Source organism: Triticum aestivum, chromosome 2A (genome assembly GCF_018294505.1).
Source record: "Triticum aestivum cultivar Chinese Spring chromosome 2A, IWGSC CS RefSeq v2.1, whole genome shotgun sequence".
Taxonomy (NCBI): Eukaryota; Viridiplantae; Streptophyta; class Magnoliopsida; order Poales; family Poaceae; genus Triticum; species Triticum aestivum.
In genome coordinates this window covers 404,618,000-404,640,249 of record NC_057797.1, presented here as the reverse complement: position 1 = coordinate 404,640,249, position 22,250 = coordinate 404,618,000, and the positions used below count along the sequence as shown (strand labels likewise).

The window sequence follows — 22,250 nt, the reverse complement described above, 5'->3', positions numbered from 1 at the left end:
AGAAGATGATGACTATGAGGATGAGGAGGGAGTAATCCTCCTCCTATAGGAGGGGATCAATGGAATTAATGTGTTTGACCATATCGAGGTTTTTTTTGGGGGGGGGGGGGCAACAAATGTTTCTGGGGATACACTCTGTGTAATGCCACTGGACATTTTTGGCACAAGACCGCAAGGCCGTATTAGGCTAGCCATAGTGGGAGTAACTTAGGTAGTAACTTAACACATCCCAAGACAATTTTGCTTATGTGGCAAGTATTTAATGAGGAAAGAGGTGCTTGTGGTAACATAATATGTTACTGTAACATAGCGCTTTCCGAGGCAAAATGAGTCTATGAGATATTAAATGAAGCAATCTATGATACTACTACTATGTTACTTTGCACTATGGAGGTAGTAACTTACACTAGTGTCATATGCATGACACTAGTCTAAGTTACTCCCCACTATGACCAGCCTTACATCTATATACAATCTTTTTGGGAGAGCAAGCGACCAAGGTGTACTTGACCATGCACTCTTGGAGGAACCTTCGATTTACTTCACAACAGAGGCAACCAGGCATCCTCGTAAATTTGTCACTCCCTCCGTCCCAAAATTCTTGTATTAGATTTGTCTAAATACTGATCTAAGACAAGAATTTTGCGACGGAGGGAGTATTATTTACACATTTTAGGCTTTGTTTGGATGCATGGTATTTCTAAAACCACAGCCCTAGTTGCAAAATACCACAGGATACGGATAGCGCAATTTCTTGCAGTATTTGTAAAGCTACTACTAGGTGTTTGGCACCAGCACTATTTCACATATTATTATTGAGATTGAGAAAGTTAACCAAAATTGCACATGTAAAGCACCAAAGTTTATCTGCTCACCTAATTACGTGAATACTTATAGGCTTTAACTAGCTCACATTGGTCTGTTGCTTGCTCCTATTTGTATATCCGTTATCCTGTTGGCATGTTCCAAGATAATTTTGGTATGATAAACTTCTCCTGTACGGCTTCAGCATCATTTTGCTCCAGTCCTGCAGACTGAGCCAGACGGGAAGATGTAGCGTTGCTTTCTCGGTTTTAAAAAATGTAAGAGTGGGTTTTTTAATACTCGAAAAAAACTACGGTGTCAGCAATACTACGGTTTACAAAGCTATAGTATTTCCTGAAGCCAAACACCTCAAATGATTTTTAATCTGCAGTTTTTTGAGAAATCATTTTTTTAAGAACTAAAATACTTTGCACCCAAAGGGTGCCTAAGCAGTTGACATTTTTAAACTCTTACTGAGATAGTGTGTCCAGCCTGTGGTACATCATGCATAGTTTATCCAAATTATTGTCTCTTTTCAGAAAATTTAATTGAGATGGCTTTCTCTGATCGGCCTCATGAAAATAGTTCTTCCCATTTGGACGCTATAATCAGAAGCTTGCGAAGTGGACGGAAAGGACACCGATCTAATATTGTGGAAAATATGAGATGGCTAATAATGTGTTGTTGTTGTATTGATCTGACCCAGGTGTGGGATATATATAGAGTATAATTTGTGAGAGAGACTTGGAGTAGGGGACAAGTCATACATGGTTTAAACCAATCCTATCTCTAACTCCTAATCTCTAACTTAAACATAATTATACTTCTAACATTCCCCCTCAGTCGTAGCGGGAGTGAAGCGGACGATGACGACTGAATTTCAACTCTTGTGCTTTCGTCGTCTTCTCCGCCGCGCCATCATCAACTGCGTCTCTGATGGGTCGGCACCTAGGACGGTGACTGCGCCCCCTTCTAGTGCCTCCCTTGTCTCTCCCCTATTCCCTCCCGCAGTCACAGCGGGAGTGGCGTGGATGCTGGTGACGACGCGGACGCTGTTGACTGGAGTTGTCACCGATGTGTTGCTGTAGACGTGGTCGTGTATGTCGATGTTGATGTAGCCGTGGTCGAGGTAGTCGTGGTCGATGGTGTGGTCGTCATGGATGATGAAACCGCACAAAGCCGGAGGCGCAAAAAAATGCACTATGACGGAGCTGCAGACGTGGACTATGCACCTTGCGGATGTCAGAGGGCGCCGTCGGCGATGAGTCCACCGGTTTTGCCAAGACCGAAGGAAGCCCATCGAGCACACATCGGTTTTGCCAAAACCGTGCGGCCATGTAGGGTCGTCACTGTAGTGACGCCGTGTCGATGCAGTCGTGCCGTCGTGGATGACGCGGTCGATGCCGTCGTCGTGACGCGGTCATTGCCGTCGTCGTGGTCGCGTCTTGCAGAAAACTCTGTCAGAGGACGCTAGGTGTCCATCTTGTGGACAAGGCGGCGGGCGGTGTGTTGACGAAGATGTTGGTGTAGACCATGTTGATGAAGACCTTGGCTCATGAAGATTCGGCTATGACGCCGCAGCGGTGTGTCGACAATGTGTCGCTTGAAGGCGTCCCTCGCGGCGACGAAGTGTCGATGCCGTGTCGCGTCGGAGAAGTTGATGAAGAATTGCACCGCTTTCCACACCGGCCTGGCGTGTGAACGGTGCATGTCGTGGTCGCTTCTCGTAGGTGTGCTCGACCAAGTATGTTGGCTTGTAGCCTGACGTAGTCTTACAGCTTGATGATGCGGCGCGGATCGGTGTAGATCGCTCGATGCAGTGGCTCGGTCAATGCAGAGGCGTCGGTGTAGTCGTTGATGTTGGTGCAGTTGCATGTCGATGTAGATGTACAGCTTGGTGTCGCGGTGCGCGGTCGATGAAGATTGCCTAGTGTAGTTTTGTCGTTCGGCTGGATGAAGAATAGCTGGTGCAGATGCTGAAGAAGCTCCGGTGCAGAAGACCAATCGATGCCCAGCCATGCTGCGCGGTGGGATCGCTGCCGTGCGCGCGGAAGTTCGTCCTCCCATGATTGATGAGTTGATGGAAATCAGGATGTGTGCGGAGCGTGGTGCGTGATGCACATGTGTGCATGCATCAGATGGAATCTACAAAAGCATGCTTACATACATCGATGGAGATGGCGTGTCCTGGTGTAGACGGGAGCCGCCGTGCTCGCTGTTCTGCATGTACGCGCGATGGTGAAGGTCGGTGACGAGCTCGTGGAGTCAACGAAGTTCGCGCCGGTGCTCCGGATGGATAAGCCAGATGAGTGCCGTACATACAGCCGGAGGCGCGGAGCCATCTGTCCCCTGGCTGCCTGGCTGTCGATCTGGACGAGATTGCAAGCACCTGTTCATACACAACCGATCCTGGCGCACCGCTCTTCAGAGTTGTACGTGGAGGTTGGTGGCGCTTGGCCGCCGTTCGCATCGATTTTGCTGGATTTTCACCGGAAGGGATCTGGCAAGATTTATTTCTTGGCTAAAGGAAGTTCTGATCTAATAGGAATTTCGAAATTTTGATCTAAACTAATCTAAAGAACTGATCTAATATTTGATCGATCGGGTGCGGCGCCCCCGGGGAGAGGAGATTAATTTCCCCGGGGGCGGCACGCTGCTGAAGTGGTTGAAGGTCCTAGGATCGGCGTCGTTGAACAAACCGCTCTAATACCATGTGGAAAATATGAGATGGCTAATAATGTGTTGTTGTTGTATTGATCTGACCCAGGTGTGGGATATATATAGAGTACAATTTGTGAGAGAGACTTGGAGTAGGGGACAAGTCGTACATGGTTTAAACCAATCCTATCTCTAACTCCTAATCTCTAACTTAAACATAATTATACTTCTAACAAATATGTGACTGGATGATGGCCCCCGACGCATTGGATCTGTCGCCCCTGCAGTACCTGAAGGCATTGAAGAACTTCTGCTCTCTCAGTTGAAAAGGCCTATGACTGAACATCCTGATGAGCAGAGCACACCTGCTTTTGGTGCTCAAGTAAACGATCCTCCCAGTAATTTGCACGGACCAGACCAGAAACTGATGCAAGGGAAGGACCAATGCAAGGGAAGGACCAGCAGAACAAAATGAAAACAATAAAAATGATGATATTCCTGCAGTAAGGTCTGAGGTGGATGGCTCTGCAAGTGCTGGTCCTACACCTCATCACAGTGATGAACTTCAGAGAGATGCATCCAATGCAAGTGATCATGTCGCAAATATGCAATATGAATGTAGTGACGCTGCTGTCTGTGATGTGGAAGCAGTAAGTCAAGCAAGCAGTGGTAGTGGTGTTACGAGGGGAAAGCCTCAAAAGTTTAGATGTGGAAATTGAAAGTGGTGAAGGGCGTGAAGCATGATGATGGTGACCGACATGGGGCTTCAAACAGGGCACCTTTGGGTGATGTACAGGCACCTACTCGATCATGGAGGGCTTCTGGAAAAGCAGTACCAGTAGCAGGGACATATCAATGGAGAGTGTTAGGGAGATCCCCCAAAACACAATCCAGGAATCTGATCAGAATGCCAGTGAGGGGAATCAGGAGCCTAACAGGGCTACTGGCACTGACTCAATTGATCCTACATTTTTGGAGGCTCTTCCAGAGGATTTACGGGCTGAAGTTCTTTTCTTCGCGTCAAAATCAAGTGACTCAGACTTCCAGTGAGCAGCCTCAGCATGATGGGGACATTGATCCTGGATTCCTTGCTGCACTGCCACCTGATATACGTGAACAGGTACTAGCTCAACAATGTGCCCAACGGTTGCAACAACAGTCTCAAGAGTTTGAAGGGCAACCAGTCGAAATGGACGATTTATCAATTTGCAACCTTCCCTTCAGAAATACGGCAGGGAGGTATAATCATGTTCTTGATCTGTCTCATTTTGAAGTTCTTTTTGACATAATTTGTTCTATGATTCTATCTTCAGTTACGATTATTTGATTTGCTATGAATTGAATTAGAGGTTTTCGTTGTTGATTCCAGGTGCTTTTGACGTCTCCCGATACCCTACTAGCTACATTGGCACCTGCACTAGTTGCTGAAGCCAACATGTTGCGGGAGGGATTTGCTCATCGATATCATAGCGGCTCACTTTTTGTCATGAACTCCAGGAACCGGAGAGGAGAGTCCTCTCGTCTTGGTGATATCACTGGTTCAGGCCTTGATAGAAACACTGGTGATTCCTCCCGTCAAATGGCCAGCAAGCTAATTGAAACTGTAGGGACTCCTCTTGTTGACAAGGATGCTCTCAATGCTCTTATTCAATTACTTCGAATTATTCAGGTAATTCCCTTTCTTCGTCTGGTGGTTCTACTGTTTCTGGTGGTGTCGAAAGCATGCATAGTACTCCCTCTGTTTTTATTTAGTCTGCGTATTAGGTTTAGTCAAAGTCAAGCTTTGTAAACTTTGACCAAATATATAAACAGAAATATTAACAAATCAATACCATTAGATTTACTATTGAATGTACTTTCACATTATATAGATTTGCTAAAGTAAATGTTTGTACTTTTTTCTATAAACTTGGTCAAACTTTACCGAGTTTGACTTCAGTCAACTCTAATATGCAGTGTAAATAAAAACGGAGGGAGTAATAATAATTTTTGCCTCTATTATGTACAGCCTATTTACAAGGGCCAGCTGGAGAGGCTTCTCTTGAACCTTTGTGATCACCTGGAAAGCAGAAAGTCGCTGGTTCAAATTCTGGTGGACATGCTTATGCTTGATCTGCAGGGATATTCTAAGAAATCAATTGATGCAACTGAGCCATCATTTAGGCTGTATGGGTGCCATGCAAATATCACATATTCACGCCCTCAATCCTCAGATGGTAATTAATTTTGATTTTGATCTTGGTTCAGTTTTTATTGTCAGTTTGATTGTTCCATTGATATATATTTGCTGAGAATTGTATCTGAATTGTGCACTAAGTGTGATTTCTTTGTTGACATAAACAGGTGTGCCACCATTGGTTTCCCATTGTGTGCTGGAAACTCCGACATGCCTGGCAAGAAATCATCCAAATGTGACTAAGCTCTTACTTTTTCTTCAGTTCCCCAGCCCGCCCACCTGCCATGCCGAAACAGTTGACCAGAGGCGTGGAAAGGCTTCCTTGAGGAAGACGGGGAACAACAGAATGCTTTTGCACTCGTTCTACTTTTAATTCTACCAAATCAGCCTCTTTATATGAGAAGTGTAGCTTATCTTGAACAGGTTCACAATTTGTTTTCACCATTTTCCATATAGATATTTTTTTTCTCAGTTGAGTTCTTAATCTTTTTAGTTACTCGATCTTCTGGAAGTTGTCATGCTTAATGCTGAGAATGAAATAAATCAAGCTAAGTTGGAAAGTTCATCTGAGAGACCGTCTGGACCTGAGAATGCAACACAAGAAGTCCAAGAGGATGCCAGTGTTGCAGAATCATCTGGAGCGAAGCCCAATGCCGATAGAGGTAAATCCTCTCCAGATAATATAAGTGGCTTGCAAGCTGTTTTACATAGTATTTCGCAAGTCGAGCTTCCATTGCTATGTTCATTGCTTGCGCATGATGGGTATGAACTTCTAACTTCGGTGAATTACTTAAGTAATTTATACAACTCGTTTTCCCTATTGACTGGCTGCGGCATTTCCATTTTGCCATTAATTCTCATGTTTACAAATCATGCATGCTATTGTTTTGCCCAATTTTATTTTACTAGCAAACATACCCACACATTGCAAGGGAAAAAAAAGAATCACACGTCTCTGTTAAACACTTCAATATCTACATGACAGGCACATCTTAGGAGATGGTTAGGTTGTTAGAGTATCATGTTTATCTCATGTAACTTCTTATCTCTATCTCCTTTCTTGATCTCCAAGCATGCAATCTCAACCGAATGTATGCGCTGTTATGGGAGGTGCGCCCCATCTATTTAACACAAACCCGTCGGCCTGAGAAGGCAAGACGTTCCGCTAGTTCGTACATGTTAATCAGAGCCCCATCTCTTCCCATCTACTGAGATCCCATCTACACGAGCCTAGCCATGTCTTCCTCCTCCTCCTCCGGCGCTTCCCAGCCTACCCTCAATGGGCAGGTCACCGAGAAGCTAACACGCACGAACTATGTGCTCTGGCGCACGCAGGTCACTCCCCATCTGCGCGGCGCCGGTGTCTTCGGCTACATCGACGGCACCACATCGGAGCCGGCCAGGCTTCCTGTCACCAAGGACAAGGATGGCAAAGAAAGCGCTGAGCCCAACACTCTCCACCCAATCTGGGTCTGGGAGGATCAACAGGTGTTGGGCTACTTGCTCAGCACCCTCTCCAAGGAGGTACTCATCGCGGTGACCACGGTCACCACAGCGCACGCGCTCTGGACAGCATTGGCAGGTATGTTTTCCTCGCAGTCCATGAGCCGTGTGAACAACATCAGGACGGCGCTCATCAACGCGCAGAAGGGCAAGCAGACGGTTGTCGCCTACTTCGCCTCTCTCCGTGGCCTCACCGACGAGCTTGCCGCTGCGGGGAAGGCCATCCAAGACGACGAGCTCATCTCCTACATCATCCACGGCCTCGACGTCGACTACCAGCCCCTCGTTCTGCCCTCGACGCACGCGTCACGCCGGTCTCCCTCGACGAGCTCTACGCCATGCTCAGCAACTTCGACCAGCGCATGGCCCAGTTCAATCACTCGGGCGGCGGTGGCTTCCGCTCCTCTGCCAACGCCGCGGTGCGTGTCCGTGGTGGTGGATCACGTGGACGTGGCTCCTCTCGCGCCAAGGGGCGATCTGGAGGACACGGTGGTGGCAGCAACAGCGGCGGCGGCAACGACCGCTCTGGTGCATCCCACAGTCGTCGTGGCGGCGGTCCAACTCGGGCCCGACCAGAGATGCCTCGCTGCCAAATTTGTGGTAAGCCAGTGCACACCGCGAAGGATTGCTGGTACCATTATGATGAAGATGACGATGACTCCCAAGATGAAGAAAAGGTGGCTGCCGCAGCTGATGGATCCTACGGCATCGACACAAATTGGTACGTTGATAGCAGCGCCACCAATCAGATCACCAATGAGCTTGAGAAGGTCACGATGAAAGAAAAGTACCGTGGCAAAGATTACATCCACACGGCAAGTGGAGAAGGTATGCAGATTTGTCACATTATTGATCATTCTACTTTTCGTACCCCTCACCGTTCAATTCATCTCAAGAAAATTTTGCATGTCCCTAGTGCTGCTAAAAGTCTCCTCTCCGTCATAGAATTGCCCTTGGTAATCATGTTTTCCTCGAATTTTATCCATATTTCTTTTTGATCAAGGACCAGGCCACGAAGAAGGTTCTCTATCGAGGTAGATGTGTTCGAGGGCTTTACCTGTTGATCCCGGAGCTTAGGAGACTCAATAAACAAGTCAATGGTGTTGTCAAAGTCTCGTCAACACGGTGGCACGATCTATTAGGGCATGATGCTTTTTCTTTAGTTGAAAGATTGCTTAGGACAAATAAACTCCCATTTGTTGGTGAGCGAAATGTTGAAACTATTTGTGATTCCTGTCAATGCGCTAAAAGTCATCAATTACTTTATCCACTATCTACTAGTGTTTCTACCAAACCACTTCAATTAATCTTTTCTGATGTGTGGGGTCCTGCCCCCACTTCCGTTGGTAGACATGAGTATTATGTGAGCTTCATAGATGACTATAGCAAGTTTGTATGGATTTACCTCCTCAAAAAGAGATCCGATGTCTTTCAAGTTTTTCAAAACTTTCAAGCACTGGTTGAACGAAAATTTGATAGCAAAATCATTGCAGGCCAATCGGACTGGGGGGAGTATGAAAAACTAAACTCCTTCTTCCAAACACTTGGCGTATCACACTATGTATCATGCCCTCATGCCCATCAACAGAATGGCTCTGCTGAACGAAAGCACAGGCACATAGTTGAGGTCGGGCTAGCCCTCCTGGCAGGGGCATCTATGCCTCTCAAGTTTTGAGATGAGGCTTTTCTTACCGCCGTTCACATCATTAATATGCTCCCTAGTCGAGTCATCAACAATCAAACTCCGGTAGAAAGACTTCTTCACACAAAACCAGACTACAAATCTCTTCGCGTTTTTGGGTGTGCTTGTTGGCCCAATCTTCGCCCATATAATAAAAGAAAACTCATGCTTCTCTCAAAGCAATGTGTTTTTCTAGGGTATAGCCCTCAACACAAAGGTGTCAAGTGTTTAGATATATCCACTGGCCGTGTCTATATATCTCGTGACGTCGTTTTTTACGAAACAAAATTTCCATTCGCCACCCTACATCCAAACGCCGGTGCTCGCGTCCGAGAAGAAATTCTCCTCCTACCCACTCATCTCACCAATATTGATCAAGGGGGTCCGAATTATGATGATCAACTGTTGACTAATCCTGCTACTAATGGTGTGCATGAGCTTTCTGATGATGCTACAGGAAATAACAGCAAAAACAATGGAGAAATCAGTGAAAAGAACGCGCCGGCAGCTCAATATCACATGTGTCCGCATCTAGGAGGCAAATCCTCCTCGGGATCGGCTCCGCAGCAGCAGTCCAGTCACCCCCCTCGGGATCTGCGCCGACAAACGCGCCAACGACAGCGCCAGCCGACCGCGCTGCTGTCTCCATCCCAGCGCGCGCCACGCGTCATGCCTCCAATGGTTGCGGCCCGAGCTCCTCTCCGCGCCAACCCTCGTCCGGCACAGGGCAGCACGCGGCTCGTCAGGACGGCGCGCGATTCCGTGACCAGCCGGTCACGTACAAGCGGCGCAACCCGATTCGCCAGTCTGACACGGGGCCCGTGCCTGATGCGGGATCCGGCGCGGACTCCTACGCGCCCACGCGCGCGTCCACGTGCCTGACTGGCGTCCGACTCGAGGCGGATACGCCATTGATACGTCTCCAACGTATCTATAATTTTTGATTGATCCATGCTATTATATATTCTATTTTGGATGTTTAACGGGTTTTATTATACACTTTTATATTATTTTTGGGACTAACCTATTAACCGAAGGCCCAGCCCAAATTGCTGTTTTTCGCCTATTTCAGTGTTTCATAGAAAAGAAATATCAAACGGAGTCCAAACGGAATGAAACCTTTGGGAACGTGATTTTTGGAAAAAACGTGATCCAGAGGACTTGGAGTGGACGTCAAGAAATGAACGAGGATGCCACGAGGGAGGGAGGCGTGCCCTACCCCCCTGTGCGCGCCCCCACCCTCGTGGGCCCCTCGTGTCTCTCCTGACCGACTTCTTTCGCCTATATATACCCATATACCCTGGAAACATCAACAAGAACGAAGAAACCCTATTTCCACCGCCACAACTCTCTGTACCCATGAGATCCCATCTTGGGGCCTTTTCCGGCATTCTGCCGGAGGGGGCATTGATCACGGAGGCCTTCTACATCAACACCATAGCCTCTCCGATGATGTGTGAGTAGTTTACCTCAGACCTTCGGGTCCATAGTTATTAGCTAGATGGCTTCTTCTCTCTCTTTGGATCTCAATACGAAGTTCTCCTCGATTCTCTTGGAGATCTATTCGATGTAATCTTCTTTTGCGGTGTGTTTGTCGAGATCCGATGAATTGTGGGTTTATGATCAAGATTATCTATGAACAATATTTGAATCTCCATTGAATTCTTTTATGTATGATTTGATATCTTTGCAAGTCTCTTCGAATTATCAGTTTGGTTTGGCCTACTAGATTGTTCTTTCTTGCAATGGGAGAAGTGCTTAGCTTTGGGTTCAATCATGCGGTGCTCGATCCCAGTGACAGAAGGGGAAACGACACATATTGTATTGTTGCCAACGAGGATAAAAAGATGGGGTTTATATCATATTTCTTGAGTTTATCCCTCTACATCATGTCATCTTGCCTAATGCGTTACTCTGTTCTTATGAACTTAATAAACTAGATGCATGCTGGATAGCGGTCGATGTGTGGAATAATAGTAGTAGATGCAGAATCGTTTCGGTCTACTTGTCGCGGACGTGATGCCTATATACATGATCATGCCTAGATATTCTCATAATTATGCACAATTCTATCAATTGCTCGACAGTAATTTGTTCACCTACCGTAATACTTATGCTATCTTGAGAGAAGGCTCTAGTGAAACATATGGCCCTCGGGTCTATTCTCCATCATATAAGTTTCCGATCTATTTTATTTTGCATTCGTTACTTTCAATCTTTATCACAAAAATACCAAAAATATTATCTTATCATCTCTATCAGATCTCACTTTTGCAAGTGGTCGTGAAGGGATTGGCAACCCCTTTATCGCGTTGGTTGCAAGGTTCTTATTTGTCTGTGTAGGTACGAGGGACTTGCATGTGGCCTCCTACTGGATTGATACCTTGGTTCTCAAAAACTGAGGGAAATACTTACGCTACTTTGCTGCATCACCGTTTTCTCTTCAAGGGAAAACCAACGCAGTGCTCAAGAGTTAGCAAGAAGGATTTCGAGCGCCGTTGCCGGGGAGGCTTACACCAAGTCAAGTCAAGATTTGATCTCCCGTCAATGAGCCATTTCTGGCGTCGTTGCCAGGGAGTCTACGCACAAGTCAAGACATACCAAGTAACCATCACAAGCTCTTATCCCTCGCATTACATTATTTGCCATTTGCCTCTTGTTTTCTTCTCCCCCACTTCATCCTTGCCATTTTATTTGCCCTTTTTCCATTTGCCTTGATGTCTTACTTGACTCGTTTGCTCGTTTGGTTGGATAGTTGTGTATTTATTGCTAAACAGAGAACCTAAGATCTATGGATCCTCATACGTTTGCTAATCTTTTTAAGAGATCCAATTATGATGAACCAATTGCTAGTGAGATTTGTGCACTAGACTATCTTTATGAAGTTTTGCTTGAAATTCATGAATCTGAGAATTGTGATGAAGAAATTTATGAAGAGATTCACAATAGCTCCTTGAATAAAAATCATGATTGCAATGATTTTACTGTAAATTCTCTTGATGTCAATTGTGCCAATAATATGCAAAACCCTAAGCTTGAGGATGCTAGTTTTGCTATGTCTACTACTTGTTGCAATGATCATGATTAGGGTGATTCTTCTTACGATCTTGAAAATTTATTTAAGCCCCATGATGAATATGAGATTGATAATAATGTTTGCAATAATATTGAAAGTGGGTTTGGAAGAGTGTCGACTTTAGATCCCACATATTTGGGGAATGTTCAATCTTATGAATTTTTTGATAAAAGTGGGTGTGGAGAGGTCATGACTTTAGTTAATGTTAATCCCACTATTTTGGAAGAGCGTCAACTTTGCATACATGTAGATCGTGTTAAGAATATGTTTTGTGATACTATATTGTTGAATTTTCTTATGATCCTACATGTAATTATTATGAGAGAGGAAAATATGGTTATAGAAATTTTCATGTTACTAAATTACCTCTCGTTATGTTGAGATTGCTATTGTTTCTTTCCGCTTCCTTGCATATGGTAGTTGTGGCTTGCCTTGATAATTTGTTTGCCTATAAGATGCATATGCATAGGAAGTATGTTAGACTTAGATGTGATTTTCATATGTTTTATGATGCTCTCTTTTTGTTTCGATTACTATCTTTTATGTGAGCATCATCAAATTATCAATGCCTAGCTAAAAGGCTTTAAAGAAAAGCACTTGTTGGGAGACAACCCAATGTTTTTCCTTGCTGTTAGTAATAAATATTTGATCTAGCCTCTGGTTAAATTTGTTTTTATGTTTTAATTAGTGTTTGGGCCAAGTTAAACCTATAGGATCTTCTTGGATAATAGTTACTTGATCTTGCTGAAAAAGTCAGAAACTTTCTGCTCACGAAAACAATTGTTTAAAATCACCAGAACGTGATAAAATACTGATTCCAATTGCAGTAGTTCAATAAACAAATTATTTAGGATTTTTATTTTATCAGAATTTTTTGAGTTCCAGAAGTTTGCGTTAGATACAGATTACTACAGATTGTTCTATTTTTGGCAGATTCCGTTTTTCGTGTGTTGTTTGCTTATTTGGATGAATCTATGGCTTGTAATGGAGTTTATGAACCATAGAGAAGTTGGAATACATTAGGTTTAAAACCAATATAAATAAAGAATGATTTTATTACAGTACCTTAAAGTGGTGGTTTGTTTTCTTTCGCTAATGGAGCTCATGAGATTTTCTGTTGAGTTTTGTGTTGTGAAGTTTTTAAGTTTTGAGTAAAGATTTGATGGATTATGAAACAAGGAGTGGAAAGAGCCTAAGCTTGGGGATGCCCAAGGCACCCCAAGGTAAAATTCAAGGACAACCAAATGCTTAAGCTTGGGGATGCCCCAGAAGGCATCCCCTCTTACGTCTTTCGTCTATCGGTAACTTTACTTGGGGCTATATTTTTATTCACCACATGATATGTGTTTTGCTTGGAGTGTCTTGTATGATTTGAGTATTTACTTTTTAGTTTGCCACAATCATCCTTGCTGTACACACCTTTTAAGAGAGACACACATGATTCGAAATTTATTAGAATACTCTATGTGCTTCACTTCTATCTTTTGAGCTATATAGTTTTTGCTCTAGTGCTTCACTTATATCTTTTAGAGCACGATGGTGGTTTATTTTATAGAAATTATTGATCTCTCATGCTTCACTTATATTATTTTGAGAGTCCTACAAAACAGCATGGTAATTTGCTTTAGTTATAAATTTAGTCCTAAAAAGTGATGAACATCCAAGATAGGTATAATAAAAACTATCATATAAAGTGCATTGAATACTATGAGAAGCTTGATACTTGATAATTGTTTTGAGATATGAAGATGGTGATATTAAGAGTCATACTAGTTGAGTGGTTATGAATTTGAGAAATACTTGTGTTAAAGTTTGTGATTCCCGTAGCATGCACGTATGGTGAACCATTATGTGATGAAGTCGGAGCATGATTTATTTATTGATTGTCTTCCTTATGAGTGGCGGTCGGGGACGAGCGATGGTCTTTTCCTACCAATTTATCCCCCTATGAGCATGCGCGTAGTACTCTGTTTCGATAACTAACAGATTTTTGCAAGAAGTATATGAGTTCTTTATGACTAATGCTGAGTCCATGGATTATACACACTCTCATCCTTCCACCATTGCTAGCCTCTCTAATACCGCGCACCTTTCGCCGGTATCATACACTCACCATATACCTTCCTCAAAACAGCCACCATACCTACCTATCATGGCATTTCCATAGCCATTCTGAGATATATTGCCGTGCAACTTACCACCGTTCCGTTTATTATGACATGTTTCATCATTATCATATTGCCTTGCATGATCATGTAGTTGACATCGTATTTGTGGCAAAGCCACCATTATAATTCTTTCATACATGTCACTCTTGATTCATTGCATATCCCGGTACACCGCCGGAGGCATACACATAGAGTCATATTTTGTTCTAAGTATTGAGTTGTAATAGATGAGTTGTAAGTAAATAAAAGTGTGATGATCATCATTATTAGAGCATTGTCCCATGTGAGGAAAGGATGATGGAGACTATGATTCCCCCACAAGTCGGGATGAGATTCCGGACTAAAAAAAAGAGAAGAAAAAAAAGAGAAAAGGAGGCCAAAGAGAAAAAAAAAGAAAAGGCCCCGAAAAAAAAGAAAAAAATGAGAGAAAAAGATAGAAGGGACAATGTTACTATGCTTTTACCACACTTGCGCTTCAAAGTAGCACCATGATCTTCATGATAGAGAGTCTCCTATGTTGTCACTTTCATATACTAGTGGGAATTTTACATTATAGAACTTGGCTTGTATATTTCAATGATGGGCTTCCTCAAAATGTCCTAGGTCTTCGTGAGCAAGCAAGTTGGATGCACACCCACTTAGTTTATTTTGTTGAGCTTTCATACACTTATAGCTCTAGTGCATCCGTTGCATGGCAATCCCTACTCACTCACATTGATATCTATCAATGGGCATCTCCATAACCCGTTGATACGCCCAGTTGATGTGAGACTATCTTCTCCGTTTTGTCTTCTCCACAACCACCATTCTATTCCACCTATAGTGCTATGTCCATGGCTCACGCTCATGTATTGTGTGAAAATTGAAAAAGTTAGAGAACACTAAAAGTATGAAACAATTGCTTGGCTTGTCATCGGGGTTGTGCATGATTTAAATATTTTGTGTGGTGAACATAGAGCATAGCCAGACCATATGATTTTGTAGGGATAACTTTCTTTGGCCATGTTATTTTGAGAAGATATGATTGCTTTGTTAGTATGCTTGAAATATTATTGTTTTTATGTCAACATTAAACTTTTATCTTGAATCTTTCGAATCTGAATTTCATGCCACAATGAAGAAAATTACATTGAAAATTATGCTAAGTAGCATTCCACATCAAAATTCTGTTTTATCATTTACCTACTCGAGGACGAGCAGGAATTAAGCTTGGGGATGCTTGATACGTCTCCAACGTATTTATAATTTTTTATTGTTTCATGCTATTATATATTCTGTTTTGGATGTTTAACGGGATTTATTATACACTTTTTTATTATTTTCGGAACTAACCTATTAACTGGAGGCCCAGCCCAAATTGTTGTTTTTTTGCCTATTTCAGTGTTTCTTAGAAAAGGAATATCAAACGGAGCCAAACGAAATGAAACCTTCGGGAACGTGATTTTTGGAACAAACGTGATCCAGAGGACTTGGAGTGGACATCAAGAAATGAACGAGGATGCCATGAGGGAGGGAGGCATGCCCTACCCCCCTGGGCGCGCCCCCACGTGGGCCCCTCGTGTCTCTCCTGACCGACTTCTTTCACCTATATATACCCATATACCCTGGAAACATCAACAAGAACGAAGAAACCCTATTTCTACCGCCACAACTCTCTGTACCCGTGAGATCCCATCTTGGGGCCTTTTCCGGTGTTCTGCCGGAGGGGGCATTGATCACGGAGGGCTTCTACATCAACACCATAGCCTCTCCGATGATGTGTTAGTAGTTTACCTTAGACCTTCGGGTCCATATTTATTAGCTAGATGACTTCTTCTCTCTCTTTGGATCTCAATACAAAGTTCTCCTCGATTCTCTTGGAGATCTATTCGATGTAATCTTCTTTTGCGGTGTGTTTGTCGAGATCCGATGAATTGTGGGTTTATGATCAAGATTATCTATGAACAATATTTGAATCTCCTTTGAATTCTTTTATGTATGATTTGATATCTTTGCAAGTCTCTTCGAATTATCAGTTTGGTTTGGCGTACTAGATTGATCTTTCTTGCAATGGGAGAAGTGCTTAGCTTTGGGTTCAATCATGCGGTGCTCGATCCCAGTGACAGAAGGGGAAATGACACGTATTGTATTGTTGCCATCGAGGATAAAAATATGGGGTTTATATCATATTGCTTGAGTTTATCCCTCTATATCAAGTCATCTTGCTTAATGCGTTACTCTGTTCTTATGAACTTAATACTCTAGATGCATGCTGGATAGCGGTCGATGTGTGAAATAATAGTAGTAGATGCAGGCAGGAGTCGGTCTACTTGTCGCGGACGTGATGCCTATATACATGATCATACCTAGATGTTCTCATAACTATGCTCAATTCTATCAATTGCTTGACAGTAATTTATTCACCTACCGTAATACTTATGCTCTTGAGAGAAGCCACTAGTGAAACCTATGGCCCCCGGGTCTATTCTCTATCATATTTATCTCCTGTTATTTTTTACCGCCGTTTATTTTGCTTTCTTTATTTTTAGTCTTTATCGTAAAAATACCAAAACTATTATCTTATCATCTCTATCAGATCTCACTTTTGCAAATGGCCATGAAGGGATTGACAACCCCTTTATCACGTTGGTTGCAAGGTTCTTATTTGTTTGTGTAGGTACGCGGGACTTGAGCGTGGTTTCCTACTGGATTGATACCTTGGTTCTCAAAAACTGAGGGAAATACTTAGGCTACTTTACTGCATCACCCTTTCCTCTTTAAGGGAAAACCAACGCAGTGCTCAAGAGGTAGCAGCCATCATCCACCAATGAGGAGGCCAACCGAAGATGCTGCACTTGATCAAACTGCCACAGAAGATCCGGCGGGAGCAGATTCTACTACAGGAGCTTCTGGTCCAGGATTCTCTGTGGCTGGGGATCCTGCTACTGCACCGTCATGACGTACATGACTACATCATGGGGTAATACATCCCGTTAATTATAAACACATAACCAAATATGGTATGGTTTGTTCTATAGGTGAACCAGGTGAACCACAGACGCTTGAGGAAGCACTTGGTGATGAAAGCTGAAAAAATGCTATGAATGAAGAATACATGGCACTCAAGAAAAATAAAACTTGGCATTTAGTTTCCCCGCGGCAAGGTAAAAATTTAATTGATTGCAAGTGGGTATTCAGAATTAAAAGGAAATCTGATGGAACTATTGATCGCTACAAAGCTAGGCTCGTTGCAAAGGGTTTTAAACAACGGTATGGCATAGATTACGAGGACACATTTAGTCCGGTTGTTAAAGCTGCCACTATCCGTCTTGTTTTGTCTATTGTTGTTTCTAGGGGATGAAGTCTCAGGCAACTTGATGTTCAGAACGCGTTTTTTCATGGTGTTCTGGAAGAGGAGGTATATATGAAACAACCTCCTGGGTTTATAAGTAAAAGTGCACCCTCACATGTGTGCAAGTTGGACAAAGCACTTTATGGTCTGAAACAGGCACCAAGAGCATGGTACTCCCGTCTCTGTCACAAAATGCAAACACTTGGTTTTGTTCCTTCAAAGTCTGACACCTCTCTGTTCATCTACAACAAGTCCAATACATGCATATTTGTCCTAATATATGTTGATGATATTATTGTGACAAGCTCATCTGATGAAGCTATCACAGGACTGTTAAAAGATTTGAGTGCAGACTTTGCCTTGAAGGATCTTGGAGACTTGCATTATTTTCTTGGGATTGAAGTAAAGAGGCATAAGGATGGACTTCATCTCTCTCAAGAAAAGTATGTAGTTGACTTGGTAAGAAAAGCTGGTCTACAAGGTTGTAAACCTACACCTACTCCACTATCTAGCTCAGAAAAATTATCTCTCACACAAGGAACTCTCTTGACTCAAGAGGACAGCACAAAATACAGAAGCTTCGTAGGAGCTCTTCAATATCTTACTCTTACTAGGCCTGATATTTCTTTTGCTGTTAACAAAGTATGTCAGTTCCTTCATGCACCTACAACTGTTCATCTCACTGCTGCCAAACGGATAGTTAGATATGTCAAAAACACATTAAGCATGGGTCTTAATTTCAGCAAATCATCCTCTACACTTGTCAGTGCATTCTCTTATTCTGATTGGGCAGGCTGTCTTGATGATAGACGCTCTACTGGTGGTTTTGCTATTTTCTTTGGACCCAACTTAATATCATGGTGTGCTCGCAAGCAAGCTACAGTCTTAAGATCTAGTACAGAGGAAGAATATAAGGCTTTGGCAAATGCCACAGCTGAAATCATATGGCTCCAATCCATGCTCAAGGAACTTTGTATAAAGAGTAAACAAGCTCCATGTTTGTGGTGTGATAACCCTGGTGCCACCTATCTTTCAGCTAACCCAGTGTTCCATGCCAGGACCAAACAAATTGAGATAGATTTTCATTTTGTCAGAGAAAGGGTGGCTCACAAACAACTTGACATTCGTTTTGTGCATTCCAGTGATCAAATTGCAGATGGATTCACAAAGGCATTGCCTGTCAAGAGCTTTGAAAACATCAAGTATAATCTCAACTTAATGGAGTTGTGATTAAGGGAGGGTGTTAAACACTTCGATATCTACATGACAGGCGCATCTTAGGAGATGGTTAGGTTGTTAGATATCGTGTTTATCTCATGTAACTTCTTATCTCTATGTCCTTTCTTGATCTCCAAGCATGTAATCGCAACCGAATGTATGCGCTGTTATGGGAGGTGCGCCCCATCTATTTAACATGAACCCGTCGGCCTGAGAAGGCAAGACGTTCCGCTAGTTCGCACAGTCTCTAGCGTGATAAGCATGGTACAATACCCCTTACATATCCACGCCCTCTATTTCAACACGGAGTTCATCTTTATCGCCACTTATCGTCCATTCCTTCATCGTTGAGGGTGGTTGCAGTGTTAACCTGATCTCAATAAATGCGGGCATGGTCAATCCCAAGGCGATGAGCTCAGCTATTGCACGACACGTATGTAAATTAATCATAGTGGTACTGAATATCTTAACACCGAATGCCGCTCCAAGATTACTTAAATTGTTTAGAAGTTACTAGCACATATGCCCGTGTGTTGCAACGGAAGATAAAATCAATATGTATTCAAATGTAATTAGCATTTTATGGACAAAATATAACGGCTCATGAACAATTTAATGTTTACAAAGATCTATGGATGCATATTGTCACAAAGCAACTTATATATCGATTGCACTTGCACTTGAATGTGTTAAAGTAAACCTATACTTCCACATCATATGCAATTAAAATATAACTGATTATCTTTGATCCAACGCACATACCTTAAAAAATAGATTCTTAGTCGAAAGCACTTCCTAGATTTCAAACAAAATGTCAAACTCTATGGTTCACAACAATGTTCCTCAATTGTCAACACACCCCGGGTATTGCTTAAAATCAACCTTAGGCTCCTGCAGGAGACAAAAAAAAAATATTGGTTTTTCCACAAACAAATGAGTTCGATAGTCTGTGATTTTTATTTCAACAAAGTTAGTTATTTTGGAGCAAAAGAATTACTGAATGGATAAAACTAACAACATGTAAATACCAATCATATAGTTACTACCACATAAATCTTGACCAGATTGTCAAGCAAAAGTCCATGTTGAGAATTACAATTTAGTACTCATGTTGTACAACGGGATACCTCAGATGGATCATGGGCGCCAAAATCCTACTTTCTATTTTTTGAAAATAATGGTAATATCTTCTCTGCAATTGAAAGTGACACATGCATGTAAGTGTAAAAATTGTACGGCATAGGGACCATGGAATCAATTGTATATTGAGCAATTTTGCAATAGAGAGCACAAAGGAGATTCTGATCTTACACGCAAAAAAGAAAGATATTCTGGTCTAGAAAAATATTAGAGAAGAGATAATAAATAGTCAGTTTAATTTGCAAGAATTTTATAAATATGCTGATCATCTTTCTATCTACATATTGCATAGGGAAGTACTAAGGACCCGCATAATCAGCATCAGTAGCAATAGCAATCGGCCGCAGTAGCACAGAATCAGCGTCACGAAGTGATGCACAGTAAGCCATGCTTTCCATCATCACGCACGCACGAGCCAAGTAAGCACGCAACACACGACATGTGGAGCAAACAGAAAAAGCACACTGAGCATGCAGTGACCTTGAGCGTCGGCATAGGGCATGAAGGAAGAAGGGGAGGGTGGGGTGGCTGGATACGATCCACCGGATGGAGAAGGGCGCGGACTTCGTTGGTAGGTACCAACTTGCTTGAGATCGGAGGACAGCGACACGGACTGTTAGTCATCCATGTCACGGCCGGACGCAGCCTCGCTTGGGCATGACTTATGTGATCGATCCATCATATTCTTGCATGATATGACCAGGACGAACTCCGACGTACCATCCGAGAAGCATCTTGATCAGGTACCCAGAGATGATTCTGTCGTTGCTTGGGCTTGCCGTGGAACGGCATCGCCGCTACAGATTCATGTTGGATGATCTAGTGATGTTTCCTTAGTCCGCCTCATCCGTGTCCTCCACGACAGATCAGGCAAGGTGTACCAGATGTTGTAGCTGTAGCTATGTTTTGACGGGGAAAGTAGTATGGCTATATATAGTGTAGACGAGGGAGGGAGCGAGATTGCATCACAGTAAGATGAATTCCTTCATGATACACGGTCGTGGGTGACTGTTGCCGTGCCGTACCTGTATTTTTATATATAGAAGGAGTATCTTGCATGATAAAAAATTATGGGCACGTATTGTAAAAGTGCAACTTGGTCCTACTTTTTTTAGGGATATAATAACTTCGTCCAACATTTTTTAGAAACTTCGTCCTACGTGAGAAAACCAGATGAACAGAAAACGTACGATAGAAGCAAGCACAGGCATAAAAGCCGAAGTGAACCTGGCCCAACCGGACTGCTAGTTGGGCTACCGAGCCTCTACCCAGCCCAGGAGGCCGATCCCACCCGTTTTAATTATTAGGTAAAGATAAAGATAAATTAGTATCGCCTCTGATATAGAAAATAATATGGGTGAAGTAGACGGACGACGGACGAACGAAAAAAGGACGAAATTAGCAGGGGCGGAGCCAGGATTTGAGTATAGGGGGGGGCCAAGCCAAGATAGTTAAAGAAAATCGTCCTGTGCGGAAAAATAATTCCATAATACTAGAATAATATGTCACTTCAACGCTATTAAAATAAGTGATTACATTTATATTAGTTTAAATTTGCCCCTATAATCACAAAAAATATTAAAATTATTAACAATTTCATCAGAAGATAACCTAGCTGTTAGCTAATTCCCATTAAGGCCCTGTTCGGTATTCATCCACTCCTAGAATCTACGGAGCGGGCAAGCTACAACTCTGCCAATTTAAACTGCAGCTCCGCCAACTCCCGGAGCGGAGCTGTGGAGCGGAGCATTGCCGAACGCCCCCTAAGTGTAAATTATCATGAAATTTCGAACCAAGCTATCTTCAATTGGATCTAGCACATTAGCCACTTTAACAATGTCAGTAGATTGAGCGTTTTAAGCAGCATGCCTAAAAGTCGAATCAATATTTATGGTGTTTAGGAGGGCTTTTCTCTTCATGACAGCGTCATAGATTGCACAATCAAAAGAATTGAAAAACAAATTAGCATAGTAGATCATGCATTCAAAATAACAGAATCGGATGAACAATTTCCGACACATATAAGAATTAAGATGAGAGTTCAGATTGATTAGAAAAGAGTACGTGCTAACCTTGCCTGGTTGGAGTTTATAGTATTGTACGGAGGATCACCTGTCGCCAGTGTCGCCCGATTTAATCAGAGTGGAATCTAATTAGGAGCAGAGGCACCGGAGCGACAACCGGCAGCGGCACTTATCGCCTCCGGACACACGTTAATCACGCCAGGGTCTAGGTTTTCCACGTAATACCCGGGACTGGCTGCTACTAGGAGGACATGCCATTAGCACGAGTGGGCTTTTTTATGGGCTTTTTCTCCTTTCTTTCCTCCTAGTTTTTACTCGAGTTATTAAGGGGGGCCAACGATATGTAATGACGTAATCTTGACGCTAATTACTCGTAGGTACCGATCGTTGGGGGGGGGGGCTGGCCCCCTCTCGTCCCCCCTTGGCTCCGCCACTGGAAATTAGGGTAGTAAGTGTTAGGATTTAATTAAT

At 43.1% G+C, this 22,250-nt stretch overlaps 1 protein-coding gene and 2 long non-coding RNA genes across 4 annotated transcripts; 1 reads left to right on the top strand and 2 right to left on the bottom strand.

Annotated features, from left to right (window-relative positions):
- Positions 1-1,478: 1,478 nt before the first annotated feature.
- LOC123185320 (uncharacterized) lies at positions 1,479-3,535 on the bottom strand. The gene is made up of 2 exons (XR_006493332.1): positions 2,972-3,535; positions 1,479-2,864 (listed from the first exon to the last, which is right to left on the bottom strand). It is a non-coding gene; the product is annotated as an uncharacterized lncRNA (long non-coding RNA).
- A 3,277-nt stretch (positions 3,536-6,812) lies between these two features.
- Positions 6,813-8,380, top strand: LOC123185319 (uncharacterized). The gene is made up of 2 exons (XM_044597232.1): positions 6,813-7,969; positions 8,151-8,380. The coding sequence occupies exon 1, from the start codon at positions 6,875-6,877 to the stop codon at positions 7,919-7,921; it is 1,047 nt and encodes a 348-aa protein (XP_044453167.1). The 5' UTR covers positions 6,813-6,874; the 3' UTR covers positions 7,922-7,969; positions 8,151-8,380.
- Positions 8,381-18,647: 10,267 nt separating this feature from the next.
- On the bottom strand, positions 18,648-22,048 carry LOC123185318 (uncharacterized). Of its 2 annotated transcripts, XR_006493331.1 has the most exons (4): positions 21,828-22,048; positions 19,743-19,807; positions 19,378-19,506; positions 18,648-18,985 (listed from the first exon to the last, which is right to left on the bottom strand). It is a non-coding gene; the product is annotated as an uncharacterized lncRNA (long non-coding RNA). The 2 variants fall into 2 exon arrangements; XR_006493330.1 differs by lacking the exon at positions 19,743-19,807.
- Between the last annotated feature and the right edge of the window lie 202 nt (positions 22,049-22,250).